Source organism: Myotis yumanensis, unplaced genomic scaffold (genome assembly GCF_028538775.1).
Source record: "Myotis yumanensis isolate MYYU_CA2020_CCGP unplaced genomic scaffold, mMyoYum1.0.hap1 SCAF_7, whole genome shotgun sequence".
Classification (NCBI taxonomy): Eukaryota; Metazoa; Chordata; class Mammalia; order Chiroptera; family Vespertilionidae; genus Myotis; species Myotis yumanensis.
In genome coordinates this window covers 3350946-3366105 of record NW_027223758.1, presented here as the reverse complement: position 1 = coordinate 3366105, position 15160 = coordinate 3350946, and the positions used below count along the sequence as shown (strand labels likewise).

At 50.9% G+C, this 15160-nt stretch overlaps 1 protein-coding gene across 5 annotated transcripts; it reads left to right on the top strand.

Moving 5' to 3' along the window:
- The first annotated feature begins 223 nt into the window (after positions 1-223).
- MTG2 (mitochondrial ribosome associated GTPase 2) lies at positions 224-13528 on the top strand. Of its 5 annotated transcripts, none has more exons than XM_070419661.1 (9): positions 225-762; positions 2135-2243; positions 6945-7121; positions 8438-8585; positions 10026-10141; positions 10993-11211; positions 11455-11593; positions 12336-12632; positions 13107-13528. In XM_070419661.1, the coding sequence occupies exons 3-9, from the start codon at positions 6951-6953 to the stop codon at positions 13214-13216; spliced, it is 1200 nt and encodes a 399-aa protein (XP_070275762.1). In that variant the 5' UTR covers positions 225-762; positions 2135-2243; positions 6945-6950; the 3' UTR covers positions 13217-13528. The 5 variants fall into 5 exon arrangements, with proteins under 5 accessions (XP_070275763.1, XP_070275762.1, XP_070275761.1 ...); XM_070419660.1 differs by having other exon boundaries at positions 225-868; XM_070419662.1 differs by having other exon boundaries at positions 224-868; positions 12336-13194.
- Positions 13529-15160: the final 1632 nt, after the last annotated feature.

Here is a 15160-nt window from a genome sequence, read left to right as displayed (position 1 = left end):
ACGACGGAGGAGAGACAGGATGATGGAGCCGAGGGTCCTGAGAAGGGGCTCGGAGGCCGGAGGGAAACCGCACCGCGCCGGCGGACAGTCTGCGGCGGGATGCCCGCGGGGAGGCGCTGCGCGTGCGCAGTCCGGGCCGGCCCCCGGAAGTAGTTCGCCGCGGCAGCGGCCCCGGAAGTGACGAGCCTTTCCGAGTAGGTGAGTGCGGGCGCGGAGGCCGCTGCCTGGGGAGGCGCAGGTGGGGGCGCCGGGAGGAGGGAGGAGGCCGTAAGCGGGGACAGCGGCGCCGACCAGGCGACCCTCCACCCCGTCCTGTGTGTAGCGGAACAGTCGCCGCGGGCGTGAGCGCGGGCACCTGGGAAGCCGGCCCGGAAGCCCGGCAGTGCGCCTTCCGCGGGGCCCTACGAACGGCCCCCAGCTCCTCCCGTCCCCGCGTTCATGCACCCAATTTAAGGAGCTCAGATACTTCCTTTGACGCACGGACCTAAATACTAAACATTGTCTTCTGGATGCTTCTTTATCATTGTTAGTGGCACAGAACAGCGTTAGCACACACCGGTTTTTATGAACATTTCATTGAAGTGTTGTTGCAAGTGCAGCCCTCGACCGCTGGGTGGTTTTCCAGTGAACTCGCGCACACGGCTGCCGTTTGCAGGGAGGCGAGTTTACTGGGTCCGCCCTCTGCTCACCGGCCGGCGGGCGAGGACGGGCGTCCCAGAGGGTGCCTTTGTTTTGTGAAGGCGAGGACCCCGCGGAAAGGAGGTAGGGGAGGCAGAACGCGATTCTTCTAAATGCAAGTTTGCTCTCAGATCTGTTTAAGCAAAGAACACAGCCAACGTTAAGAGGCAGAACGCTGGCTCCTTTGAAGGTAACCTTGGGAAGTGTTGTGTGTGCATACTTCACTTGGAAGGCTCCTGCTGGGAGGCCAGAGGACACTGTGATTTGGGCAAGCTGCTTCACCTCGGAGCCGCAGCCTCCCCTGCTCTAAAATTGGCATAAAAAATGTCAGGGTCAGGAATCATGGCCCCACCACATAGGAGAATTTAAGGAGGGTTTCTGAAGGGAGAGGGGAAACGGTAGAGGTGGTGTTTTAACCTGGAGGGGTGGCATTGGAGTTGCTTCCACCCCTAGACAGCAAGGCACAAGGGGAGGGGCAGTTACAGAAGACAGCAGTGCCAGCTAGGGATCGAGCGGGGCAGGGAAGTCACCCTCCTGGCCTCCTGCTCCTCCAGTCTCTGCCAGAGATCGGGAGCCCGGGGCAGGTCCTCGAAGCAGCAGGACACCCATGTGCACTACTACCCGCTCATACAGTTATTGTAAGGAATAAATATAAAAGTTTCTGTACAAGGTCAGGCTGAGGTTCCTGGCAATAATAACTCCCATGGCCCAGTAGAACTGAACTTCACACTTTAGGGAACAAAGTAGCAATGTAGCCCTTGCCGTGTGACTCTCCAGTCTTTATTTTTAAAAAAAGAAATGGTTTTTGGTGTTACTCATTTCAGGGAGAGGGAGAGAGGGCTAGAAAGAAACATCAGTGATGAGGGAGAACCAGCCGCCTCCTGCACACCCTTTACTGGGCTTGGGCCTGCAATCCGGGCCTGTGCCCTGACCAGGAATGGTCATGGGTCGACGGTCACTGAGCCACACCGGCTGGGTTCTTGAGTCTTTCTAAAGCCCCATCCTGGAATCAAAGTTCGTCCAACTTGGACCAGGGCTTTTGTACGCACAGTCTCATCTTTTGTACTCTGCTCACCTGGCCAGGTAAACGTGTTGAGGTGGACACATTCCCATCTGTGCTGTCCAGTTTGGTGCCCACTGGCCACATGTGGCCGTGAGTGCTTGGAATGTGGCTTGAATGACTGAGTTTTTACATTTTCAAGTTTTTTAATTGATTTAAATTTAGTAGCCACATGTGGCCAATGGGTAGCTTATTGGACAGCACAGGTACAGCATTCGAAGGAAAATGAAGACCAAGTAACAGTGTGAGACACAGCTGAATGGTTCACCTGGCAGGTACTGGTTCAGTGGGTTTTCCAAACAGAGATCGAAGGGCTGAAGGGGGATGTACTCCAAGTTAGGCCAGGTGGGCGGCCAGGTTTCTGGTTGGCTTTGTCACTGTTCACCTTTTCTGCAGTCCATCTTCAGGTTTCATGTTGCCAGGGCGGAGAAGCCTGGTTTCTGCCACCTCGGCACAGATGGCATCGCTTGCCAGTGGGCTTGGCTGCATGCAGTGTTGGTGATCGGTGAGTTGTTGTTTTCCCTTTAACAACCTGTTTTCATAATCCACTTCAGCCTGTCCCATCTCACAGCAGCACGGCCTTGGGTAGGTCATTGTACCTTGTCTCAGTTTCCTCATTTTCTTTACAGAATTGTTATGAGGACTAGATGACCTAATTCCTGAACGATGCCAAGGATAGAATGCTGCAGAGAGTGAGGCAGGGGCTTCGAATGTTTATCGTTGAACTTATGTCCGGGAACTTTTTGTAACTAGTGTTACTGCCAATGCAGTTGTTTGCTGCTTGTGTATAAGAATACAATTGATTTGTGTGTGTGAATCTTGTAACCTGCAACCTTGCTTGGTTCATTTATTAATTCTAATCAGGTTTTGTAGATTTCTATGGAAAAAATCAGATCTATATTTTGTCTTTACTTTTTTAAAAAAAAATTCTTTATTGCAGCCCTGGCTGGTGTGACTCAGTCATTCGAGTGTCATCCTGTGCACTGAGGTCCCCGGGCACATGCTGGGGTGTGGGCTTGATCCCCAGTAGGGGGCGTACAGGAGGCAGCCAACTGATGTTTCTCTCTCATCAATGTTTCAATCCCTCTTTCTAAAATCAATAAAAAAATATTTTTTAAAAAGAAATTCCTTTAAAAAAATTCTTTATTACAGTGTCTAAAAGACAATGTCACACAGAAGGGGTAGGCAAGGGCATCCTTCAGTCTTTCTCCAGTCAGTGTGGTGTTGGCTGTGGCCTCTGTCAGTCTGACAGTGTCCCCTTCCCTTCCCAGTGATATTTCATTTCCCTGCTCGGGAGTAGGTGCGGGCTTTGCCAGATGTGACAGTCACTGTGGGATCCCGCTGCTGATGGCGCCTCGTGTCCCAGCGTCACCCTGCTTGGTCCTGCAGTGTGATGTGCAGGGCGCAGTTGGACACGACGTTGTTGGGATTGTTTGCCTCTGTATTCACGATCATTTCCTTTCCCGTAATGTCAGCTGGGTATTGGGGCTTCTCTGGCCTCATGACATGGTTTGGGTGTAGTCTCACGTCTTCCGTTTTCTGAGAAGGTTCATGTGAGACTGCTGTTACTACTTCTGGGATGTTTGATGGAATTTACCAGTAAAGCAGCCTGAGTCTGGAGTTTGCTTATGGGGAATGTTCTTTAATAACAAATTCAACTCCTTTAGTAGTTACGGGTGATTGACATTTTCTGTTTCTTCTCTGTTTTCTTTATGGTTTTTTTTTTCTTTTTTGTTTTGTTTTTATTTCTTCTTCTGTCTTTGTGGTAAGGAGCATTTTTCAGGAACTTGCTGAGTTTGAGGCACAAGTGGTTCCTTGGTGTTCTCTTGCCCTTTGATGCCTGCAGGGCTCATGCGGGTGACCCCTTTTTGTTATTGTTAATCCTCACCCGAAAATATTATTTTTTCCATTGATTTTTAGGGAGAGTGGAAGGGAGGGAGGGAGGAGGGAGAGAGAAAGAAAAACATCAATGTGAGAGAGACACATTGATTGGTTGCCTTCGCAGGAGATCAAACCTGCAGCCCAGGTATGTGCCCTGCCCTTGACCCGGAATCAAACTCGAGACTCTTTAATGCACAGGCTGATGCTCTAATCCAGCGGTTCTCAACCTGTGGGTCGAACGACCCTTTCACAGGGGTCGGCTAAGACCATTGGAAAACACATAATTACATATTGTTTTTGTGATTAGTCACTATGCTTTAATTATGTTCAATTTGTAACAATGAAATTGGGGGTCACCACAACATGAGGAACTGTATTAAAGGGTCGTGGCATTAGAAAGGTTGAGAACCACTGCTCTAATCATTTAACCACACCAGCCAGGGCTCGGGTAACATTTTTTATGTTCCTGGCCTTGTGTTTTGTGTCCTCTTACTTCCTTGATCCCTCTAGCATCCGGGGTTTGTCCACTCTGCATATATATATGTGTGTGTGTGTGTGTGTGTGTGTGTGTGTGTGTGTGTATACTATTTTTTAAAATATATTTTATTGATTTTTTTTACAGAGAGGAAGGGAGAGGGATAGAGAGTTAGGAACATTGATGAGAGAGAAACATCGATCAGTTGCCTCTTGCACACCCCCTACTGGGGATATGCTCGAAACCAAGGTACATGCCCTTGACTGGAATCGAACCTGGGACCCTTCAATCCGCAGGCCGATGCTCTAACCACTGAGAAAAACCGGTTAGGGCAACTGTGCTTATATTTTTTTTATTTATTTATTTTTATTGTTTATTTTAGTGTGTGTGTGTGTGTGTGTGTGTGTGTGTGTTAATCCTCATCCGAGGATATTTTTCCATTATTTTTTTAATATATTTTTATTGATTTGAGAGAGGAAGGAAGAGGGAGAGAGATAGAAACATCAATGATGCGAAAGAATCATTGATCTGCTGCCTCCTGCATAACCCCTACTGGGGATCGAGTCCGAAACCTGGGCCTGTGCCCTTGACTGGAATCCAACTAGGGACCCTTCAGTCTGCCGGCCTACACTCTGTCCACTGAGCCAAACCGCCTAGGGCTAGTGTTTATTGTTTACTAGAGGCCTGATGCATGAAATTGGTGCAAGAGTAGGCCTTCCTTCCCCCAGCTGTCAGCACCAGCTTCCCTCTGGCACCCGGGACCCAGGCTTCCCTCCAGCACCTAGGATCCAAACTGGGCTTCCCTCCGGCTGCCAGCAAGCAGGCCCCAGGGACCCAGGCCCTCCCTCACAGCCCTGGCTTCATCGGGAAGGTCATCTGGAAGAATGGCCAGTCTAATTAGCATATTACGCTTTTATTATTATAGAAGATTAGGTTTCACACCATTAAGTCATTTAATCCTCACAATCCTACAAGGTTAAGTACCAGTTATGATCCCCATTTTACAAAAAACTGAAGCACAAGCAAATCATTCCGTCAGTTGTTGAGCTGTCAATCTTAGTTTCATAGGGCAGCCGTGACAAAGAACCAGACGTTTATTCTCTCACAGTCTGGGTGCCAGAAGGCCAAAGTCAAGGTGTCAGCAGGGCCATGCTCCCTTTAAGACTCTGGATCGAGCCTTGTCCGGGGTTGCAGCAGCCATTCCTGGTGCTCCTGGTCTCACAGCTGACCCGCTCCAGTCTCTGCCTCCCTCATCACAGGACCATCTTCTCACATGCAGTTTTCCATGTGTGTTTTCAACAGGCCAGTCAGGGCTGCCGTATGTTTTCCGTTGTCAGTTTTCTGTTTCATTTGTTTCTGGTTTTTATTATTTCTTTCCTTCTGTTTACTTTGCTTTTTTCTTTCTAGTTTCTGGACTTGGAACCTTACATCACTAATTTTAGACCTTTCTTCAGTTACTAAGAGAAGCATTTACAGCTATGGTGGTTGCCACTTACCCACAGTTTACTTTCCAAGGTTTCAGTTACCCGAGGTCAGCTGACATTCAGAAATGTTAACTGTAGGCCTGGTCAGTGTTGCTCAGTGGATAAGCATCAATCCAGGAACCAAGCGGTCATTGGTTCCACTCCTGGTCCAGACACATGCCCAGGTTGCGGACTTGATCCCCCAGTAGGGGGCGTGCACGAGGCAGCCAATCCATGATGTTTCTGTCTCATCGATGTTTCTATCTCTCTATCGGTCTCTCTCTAAAAATCCGTAAGAACATGTTGTTTAAAAATAGAGTTGGTTCTCTTTAAAAAAAAAAATGTTGCCTGGACAGTGTGGCTCAGTGATGGAGTGTTAACCTACGGGGCGTGCAGGAGATAGCTGATCAGTGGTTCTCATCATTGATGTTTCTATCTCCCTCTCCCTTACTCTTTGGAATTAATAAAAATATAAATTTTAAAAAGAAATGTTAAATGGAAAATTTCAGAAATAAACAATTCGTAAGTTTTAAATTGCACCCTGTTCTGAGCAGCGTGATGGAATTTTTTGCTGCTGTTCCATTCTGTCCCGCCCCTTTGTCTAGGTCTCCACATCCCCATTAGTCACTTAGTAGCCACCTTGGTTATCACAGGGACAGAGACACCACCAGACAGCACGTCACATGACCTTATAGCATTTTGTTACAATGGCTCTATTTTATCATTATTGTTGTTAATCCTATACTGTGTCTAATTTGTTACTTGAACTTTATCATAGGCATATATTGTATATATGGGAAGAAACATAGTATCTATAGGGTTTGGTACTATCCGAGGACTCAGGTCTTGGCCTCTGTCCCCGTGGATGGGGAGGAGGGACGACTGTAAGTTACCCTCTGAGCACTACATGACCTGCATCCCATAAACTTTGGATGATCACTTGGGTCAAAATATTTTGATTTTGATTTTTTCTACCTATTGGCTTAGTTAGAAGAGCTGTTTCATCTCCAGTTTGACATTTAAACTGCACAAGATAATAGCGCAGCATTTATGTAAATGGTGCTTTAATTTTTTCAGGAATTTTTATTTTAGGCTTCGATTTCCTGTCATAGTTTCATTTAGCAGATACTTGGTATTCAATGGGGGCGTGTTTCCAGGGTCGAGAGAGGTTTAATGACAAACCCTGTCTACACAAACCTGGCCCCAGGTAGCCTAGGCTGACGGGGCAGGTGACTCTTCATGACTCAGGGTCCAGCATGGCAAGTGACAGGAGAAAGTCATAGTCTGCAGTTTACTTATTTGTTCCAAAAACATCCATGAGATTTTAGTTTGTTTGGAGTTCACGTGTAAACCAGGGACCTTATTTTGCCAATTTGACTTTTGTTAGGAAGCCATGATGCCTGGGAGGCTGTTCTCCACAGGATCGCGGAGCGCGTTGGAGGGCCTGGGGCACTGGGCCCTGGGCCGGCTCCTGCAGTGCACTGCCCCCCGGCTGCTCTCGCTCAGCTGTGCGGACTGTGCCAAGGAACCCTCCAGAAAGAAACTGCTCTCCGAGAAAAAACTGGTGAGACTTCTGACCGGGAAGGAACTGATCTGAAGCTTCCCTCTCGCAAGCATTGTTGTGAGTTCTCGTTGTCGTGTCTCCATCTGTCCTGATTATATGATTGAAGGGACACAGGTAGGACTTGAAAATGATGAAATGAAACTTACCATGTAAAACATGAGTGAGAAAAAACAAACATGAGTGTGCTTTACTTTAATTCAAGGACAGCCCCACCTCATTTCCTCCCAAGCGGGGCTCCAGGTCAGCAGAACTTCCTTGGAGAAGCGCCGGTGCTCAGAGCAGTGTCCGTAGCACTGTCTTTGCCCAGCGGAGAAAGTGGAGCCGGGCTTCATCTCCACGTGCTCGTCAGTGTGTATATTTTTATTGGTGTCAGGAAGGGAGAGGGGAAGAGAGAGAGAAACATCAGTGATGAGAGAGAATCACTGATTGGCTGCCTCCTGCATTCCCCCCTTTGGAGATCGAGTCCACAACAAGGGCATGTGCCCTGACTGGGAATTGAACCATGACCTCCTGGTTCATAGATCAACGCTCAACCACTGAGCCACGGCAGCTAGGCATCCATTGGATGGATTTTGCATGTTGACATACAGCAAAATTATATGCTAAGTTTTTAAAATAGTAATTCATGGTTGGTGGTGCCAAAAATTCTGAAAGTATTTGTGCTTTCTTAAAACAACAATCTGTGTATCAGGTGGAGGGGCAGATGCCCTGGGTCTGGTGGAGGGCCAGGTGCTGGCCAGTCTGTCTCTGCACACAGCGCAGGAAGCAGGTGGACTCCCAGGACAGGATGGCCTGCTGGGTGGCACCTTGGTGCCTCGCCCTGGCTTCTTGGGTAGCTGAACTTGTTGTTGGAGCCAATAGCTATTCAACAGTCCCCTGCTTGGTTTCAGTTCTTTCGCTGGAACTGAAGAGACCTGGAGAGACATCCACCCTCCCATAGGAGCTCTCTCTGCATCGCTGAGTTTACAAATGAGCCCTATGCAGGCAGGCCAAGGAGATGCCCTTCAGTGATGTTTCTGTTTGAAAAAGCTGAGACGACGCTTTGTTTCAGGAATATTTTCTAAACCTGTTTCCTCAAGTTGGGCATGTTGAGTCTGTCACTGAGTATGTTTTCCTCACTCTTCACGCCAGTGGGAACTGTTTCCTCACTCTGCATGTCTGCTGGGAACTGTTCTTACATTTGCATTTTAGCAGAGGTTAGTGATAGTAGCATCATTGACCTCTAATTTGAAAGCACGGCGGTGAGAAAGGTGCTCCGGGGCTGCTTGGCTAGAGGATTGCAGCATTCGTGACGAACGGGTCTGTGCTCTCTGCAGAAAAGGCATTTTGTGGACCATCGCCGGGTGCTTGTCCGAGGGGGACGCGGAGGCGACGGGGTTAGCTGCTTCCACAGTGAGCCCCGGAAGGAGTTTGGGGGTCCCGATGGTGGCGACGGAGGCAACGGTGGCCACATCATCCTGAGAGGCAGGTGCTCTGAGGGGCAGCTTAGGCAGGACCACTGTGTCTGCACATGTTGGGGCAGAAAGTTTCCACCTTCTCATCCTGACAGGAATTTGAATTCAGAAGTTGATGTATGGGCATCATTTTTGTTAAATTATGTGAATGTTTACATTTAAATAATGCACCCAAACCCAACTTTGATAGTGGGTTTTAAAAAGAATTTCAGGTACAGAGAGATATCTTACTATCAGGAAACCTAACATTATAGTAAGACAGTCAGGGGATAAATGTATGCTATCATCTCGGTAAATGCTGGTGGGAGGGTATTGATTACTCAGCACATTTTTAGCACTGGAAACTTAGTAGATTTCAGAATGTAACTACTTTTAAATTGGAAACATTCCCAACTAATAAAGTGTAGCTATTTAAAAATTGATAACATTGTGGGTAATTTTGAATTTTTCAGAAATTACAGTACTTTTTTGAAAGAAGATAAGAATTTATAGCTTTTTAAAATATCACTTTGCTACTTTAGTAACTTCTGCTCTGGCCTTGTTCTGTTTCCATGTGCATTCCTAATGTTCCAGAACTAGACTAAAGAAAGTTAACAATATGCAGCCGATTTTGTTTTTTTTTAATATATTTTTATTGATTTTTTACAGAGTGGAAGGGAGAGAGACAGAGAGTCAGAAACATTGATGAGAGAGAAACATCGACTAGCTGCCTCCTGCACACCTCCCACTGGGGATGCGCCCGCAACCAAGGTACATGCCCTTGACCGGAATCAGACCTGGGACCTTTCAGTCCGCAGGCCAATGCTCTATCCACTGAGCCAAACCGGTCTTGGCCGATTTTGTTGTTTCTTTTAAAGTAGACTTGTATTTTATCTACTTTTTTGATTGTCAGCACTATTGTTGTGGAGACTTTATTTTTAGTTATTATTTTTTAATCCTCACCCGAGGATAATTTTCCATTGATTTTTAAAAATATATATATATTTTTATTGATTTCAGAGAGGAAGGGAGAGGGAGAAAGAGATAGAAACATCAATGATGAGAATCATTGATCGGCTGCTTCCTGCACACCCCCTATTGGGGATGGAGCCTCCAACCCAGGCATATGCCCTTTACCAGAATTGAACCCGGGACCCTTGAGTCCGCAGGCCGATGCTTTATTCACTGAGCCAAACTGGCTAGGGCTTTTCCATTGATTTTTAGAGAGAGTGGGAGAGAGAGGGAAAGACAGAAATATTTATTGATGTAAGAGACACACATCGATTGGTTGCCTCCTGCACAAGTCTCATTCGGGGCTCAGTGAGGGAGGAGCCAGCAACCGAGATACGTGCCCTTGACTGGAATCGAACTCGGGACCCTTTGGTCCACAGGTCAACGCTCCATCCACTGAGCCGAACCAGCGAGGGCCCGATTTTGTTTTTAACAAGAACATGAAGGTTTTCTCTTTTAGTCGACCGACAACTCAAGTCACTGTCCTCGGTCCTGTCCCAGTACCAGGGCTTTGATGGAGAAGACGGTGGCAGGAAAAACTGCTTCGGGCGAAGTGGCGCTCTCCTCTATGTCCGGGTAAGCCCCATCTGCAGAGCATGCCCTGCCCCAAGTCCAGACCTTCAGGCTCCTCAGGTTCCCAGCTGTGGTCCACAGGGGCCCATGGCCTGAACCACACAGCCATCTCCCACAGAGCAAATCTCAGCCTGGACTTTGTACTGATTTTATACCATGTGCTGTATGACCTGTTGAAAAAGTCACAAAATCGCCCTGGCAGGATTTGCTCGGTGGTTAGAGCATTGGCCTGAGGACTGAAGGGTTGCGGGTTCGATTGCTGGTCAAGGGCATGTACCTTGCTTGCAGTTTCAGTTCCCTGCCCCAGATGGGGCTCGAGCAGGAGGCTACCAATCTATGTGTCTTCCTCACATCAATATTTCTCTCCCTTTCTCCCTTTCTCTCTCTCTCTCTCTCCCTCCCTCCCTCCACCCCCTTCACCTCCTATCCCTTCCACTCTCTAAAAATCAATGGAAAAGATATCCTCACTCCTCCAGTGATATTTTTTTTTAAGTCTCAAAATCATTACATTTTACAAAAAGGGAACCCACAGGTCCCCAGTCTGTCTCACCTTGGCCCAGGAGCCACCCGCTGTCTCCACTCTCTCGGGCCCTCTGAGCACTGCTGTTAGCTCAGCGTTTCTGCTGCATCAGCTCACCTCATGGGTTAGAAACACGGTTTGAAAAGCCGTGTGCACAGTTCCCAGGGGTGCCGCCAGCCCATGAAATACTTGGAGGGCTGGGACCTGTCTCCTGGAACTCGGTGGCTCTGGAGGGGCTCCTCGCTGGGTCCCGCCTACACCCCCTCCCAAACAGAAAGCACCTGGTCTGGCCATTGTCTTTCTGCTCCCCAACAAATGCTTCATTATTTTTCAGGTCCCCATGGGCACTTTAGTAAAGGAGGGAAACAAAGTTGTGGCTGACCTCTCACACCCCGGGGATGAGTATGTGGCCGCTCTGGGCGGGGCAGGAGGAAAAGGCAACCGCTTTTTCCTGGCCAACGATAACCGCGCGCCTGTCACCTGCACCTCCGGGGAGCCTGGGCAGGAGCGGGAACTCTTCCTGGAGCTCAAGACCATGGCCCACGCTGGCATGGTGGGTATCACTGAGCCCCAGTGGGAGGAGGGGGTGCTTTGCACACTGAGCTGTGGAAAAGTGGTTTCTAGTGGATGGGGTATGCCACCAGCCTGCAGGAGAGGGGCAACTCACCCCAGTTGGCCTCCTGTGACCTTGAACAGGGGCTATGCCCTCACCTGTGTGGTTCCCAATCCTGAGATTCACCCCGATCTCGGTCTGTCCCAGATGGAGGAAATGGTAGCACATCCCCCTGTCTTGCAGGTCGGATTCCCCAACGCAGGCAAGTCCTCGCTTCTCCGGGCCATTTCAAATGCAAAGCCCGCCGTGGCTGCCTACCCGTTCACGACCTTGAATCCCCACGTGGGCATTGTGCACTATGAGGACCACCAGCAAGTAGCAGGTAGACCTCCCGAAGGTGGGGGTTGTGAGGTGGGTCATTCGGAACCGTTAGCAAGCAGCTTTCTGCCTGAAAAGCAGCATCATTTTTCCTAAGTGAACAGTTGTGATTCTGTGGCCATTAGTTAGGGTTTACACTTTCATCCCACCCCATGCCGACGACTGTGGGTGCAACCAGGAATTAGAATGTAAATTTCTGACCTGGGAAGGCTGTTCCTTCCTGCTGCCTCTACTCCCCTCCCTCTTGGGGACTCAGCAGTGCCAGTCATGGAGCCCGCTGTGATTTTAAAGCTTTCCTGTTACCATTCTGAGATAAGGAAACTTTCCCCAGAAGATAACGTACCCATTAAAAATAGCAAGCCTGCTGGTAGGTAGCTCTGTTTCTATGGCACTTTCCATTCACCAGGTACTCTGTGATAATCAAATCTATCAGTAATCAAATTATTAATGGGTTTCAGGAAGCAGGGTCCTCCTTTTAAAATCATTTTTGAAGCCAGAAAGACTGGAATGTGTAATTCCAGTGAATAAATGTTCCTTATTAGATGGATCTGTCACTGTGCCTGTCACCCAAATATTTCCAAGCGCCTTGTGAAACTCAAAGCTGAAATGCCTTCGTGGCAATTGGCCTGATGAGTCACCGAGTCAGTAACTCAATCGACGTGGGTTTAAGGTGTTCCTTGAAAGGAAAGTCTCAGACCTCGGGGAACGGGCCGGAGGTGGCCCGGCCCCCTGCTCTGTCTCCGCAGTGGCCGACGTGCCGGGCATCATCCGAGGCGCGCACCAGAACCGAGGCCTGGGGTTGGCCTTCCTCAGGCACATCGAGCGCTGCGGCTTCCTCCTGTTCGTGGTGGACCTGGCAGCGCCAGAGCCCTGGACCCAAGTCGAGGACCTGAAGTACGAGCTGGAGAAGTACAAGCAAGGCCTGTCTGAGCGGCCCCATGTCGTCGTCGCCAATAAGATCGACCTCCCTCAGGCACGAGCCAACCTGCCCACGCTGCAGGCCCACCTGGGCGAGAAGGCCATCGCCCTGTCGGCGGTCACAGGTGAGAACCTGGAGGAGCTGCTGCTGCGCATCAAGGAGCTGCATGATGAGCACACGGCCGCCAACCTGGCGCAGGGCCACCAGCCGTTCAGGTGGTAGCATTGGCTCTTTGCGGTAGGAGCTACAGGTGGCACCTTCCCACTCAGCTCAGGCCACCTCTAAGGCCCCGGCAGCCTGCTCCCGGTGCTTCCTGCACCCTCAGCCTGCTCTCTGGCACCCTGAGAGGGGCTTGTCCCGGAGCTAGCCCCTGAGTAGTAGGAACCATGCTGCCCTGTATGCAGGGAGCCAGCACAGCCGGATCCGAGCCAGAGGCACCGTCCGGTTCCTAAATGCCAGCCCACACGTGAGCAGCTGTCACACTGGACCTGAGAGTCCTTGGCTGTCCCCACACCCTGCAGAGCGGCCGGGGACAGGCGCCATGCTCTGCTCGGATGCCACCATCTGAGCACTGAGGCGCCTCCCCTGTTGTCCTCAGACTGCACCAAGCTCTGGGAGCTGAACATGGCATTGACTTCACGACTGAATGCACCCAATATCCGGCCGGAGACGCAGCTTCTAACGCTCATCTGTGCAGAGAGTTATTAGCTGATGGTGGCCGGGCTCCGAGAGGACATGGGCTGGGTCCCCCCTGCGCTGTCCCTGCAGGGATCAGAGAGACTGCTGGGCCTGCACCTACCACCAGCCTATTGTCAGCGCAGAGAACCCCGGAGGCCAGGCCAGCTAGTCCATGGAGCGTCTCTCTGCCGAGTGGTGGCAGCTAAGAGGCTGGATGCTCCATAAGCCACCCTGCCCACTGGCGCAAGGGGGCCAGTGAGGGTGGCGCACTGCTGCCCACTCGCTCATCCACTAGCACACTCTGCAGCCACTGTTTCCCCAAATAAAATCGAATGCTTCTGACCTGTCCCCGAGGGCCCTTCAGGGAGGAATCAGGAGAAGGGGCCTGGGCCTAGGTGTCTTCTGCGGGTGGCAGTTATCACTGAGAGGCTCTTCAGGAGTTTGCGTGCGCGGGAGGGCACGAGCCCTGTCCTGCTCCCTGTCTGCACGCCAGGGCCCTGTGTTCTACAACCAGAGGTGGTGTCCGCGTCTGGTCGCTCGCTCAGGCCCACAGGCTTTCACAGGACACAGGCCGTTGCCCAAGGCCTGTGTCTCGGTGGCTGCCCAGGGAGATGTGCCTTCCCTCCAGGAGCACGCCGAGGGCAGGATCTCGCCCTGTTCCGGCTGTGTCCCTGCAGCCTCGGGACCCAGGGACCCTGCACAGAGAAGGCACGACAGACGTCTGGGGAGTGAAGGAGTGAATGGTGGCCTGTGTTAGCTGCATCCAGGTTTCCTTTACTTTGAAGGTATTTGTAAGGGCAAGTGGTGGGTGCCGAGTGCCTCACATCCTGTGCCGCGGCCGCTTCTGCCCCCTGCCACCCCTCTGGCCATTTCTGTGAGTCATCTGTCCTGAGGCTGTTCAGCTGTTTCTTCATTGCAGTCTGGGCATCTCCATCCACATCTCATCCATGGAAAAGGACTTTGCTTTCTCACGTCTCCCTGCCCCTCGCCCCAGTGACCTGGGTCTGCATGTGAGGCTGGCCGTGTGCACAGTGGCGCAAGGCGCAGACCTGGTCCAGGAGCTGCCCTGCGTTTACTGGCCTCATTTTCTCTGCCTCTGGTACTGTCTCTGGCCACACTGGCTGTCACCTGGTTGCCTCTCTTGAAGCAGGTCTGAGGATGGGGGCCTAAGCTTCAGGATTCGGGGTTTCCTAAATTCCCGTTTCCAGCCTAATTTCCAGAGTTCCCGTGTCTAGGGGCAGGGCTCCCCAGGGGGCAGCAGCTGCCCTGTCCCCACCCCCCACAAGGTCCCCACCCTGCCTGCCCCTGGAAAGCTCTCTCATTCCTCCCGTGCCCTTCGAGGAGGCTCATGCCTTCCTCATTCCTTTTCTGTTGTAGTGGGGCCTCAGCAGGAGCCGTGGGCACACAGGGTCGCAAGGGTCTGGGAAAACCAGGGGAGAGCATCATGCTCGCTCAGGACTAGAAATCTGTCTTGGGAAGCACCTCGGCTTCAGCAGATACAAGCAGGGCCAGCGGCACAGCTCTGCCTTCCCCTCCTGCTGGGCCGCCTGCCCCGCCCGCCCTGCAGGATGCAGAAAGCCACTGAGGCCTGGGCCTTGCCACTCCCCTTGCCCTGCCTCTGGGAATGCCGGCCACTGAGATGAGGATCCTCGGGGTCACCAGGGAGAGGCCCGAGAGGAGCACTGCCTGGCCTCTCGGGAAGCTGAGGTTCTGCACGCTGAGGGGTCAGCCGGGGCGGGAAGAGGACAGAAGGCAGAGGACTGCCCTCACTCCTGCAGCTTAGCTCCGAGCCGGGTTTGCTGGACTTTAAAGATTGCCCAGCAGTAAAATTGCATTTAAAGATCATCAACTTGGTCCTGTTTAAATTTGGTGTGACTTTGGAGGTCACAGATGCCTTTTTAGTCCATTGCAGTTCCCACGGTGTTACCCCTCCATCCTCTCATCCAAAGCCACCTTTCTTCCCTTCTCTCCTTT

Excerpts from the sequence above, each read along its gene's own strand:
- MTG2 (XM_070419658.1), top strand. The coding sequence starts at position 2,063 with ATGTACTCCAAGTTAGGCCAGGTGGGCGGCCAGGTTTCTGGTTGGCTT. Across the intron at positions 11,212-11,454 it reads CCATGGCCCACGCTGGCATG|GTCGGATTCCCCAACGCAGG; the intron begins GTGGGTATCACT and ends CCTGTCTTGCAG. Across the intron at positions 12,633-13,106 it reads CGCCCTGTCGGCGGTCACAG|ACTGCACCAAGCTCTGGGAG; the intron begins GTGAGAACCTGG and ends TGTTGTCCTCAG.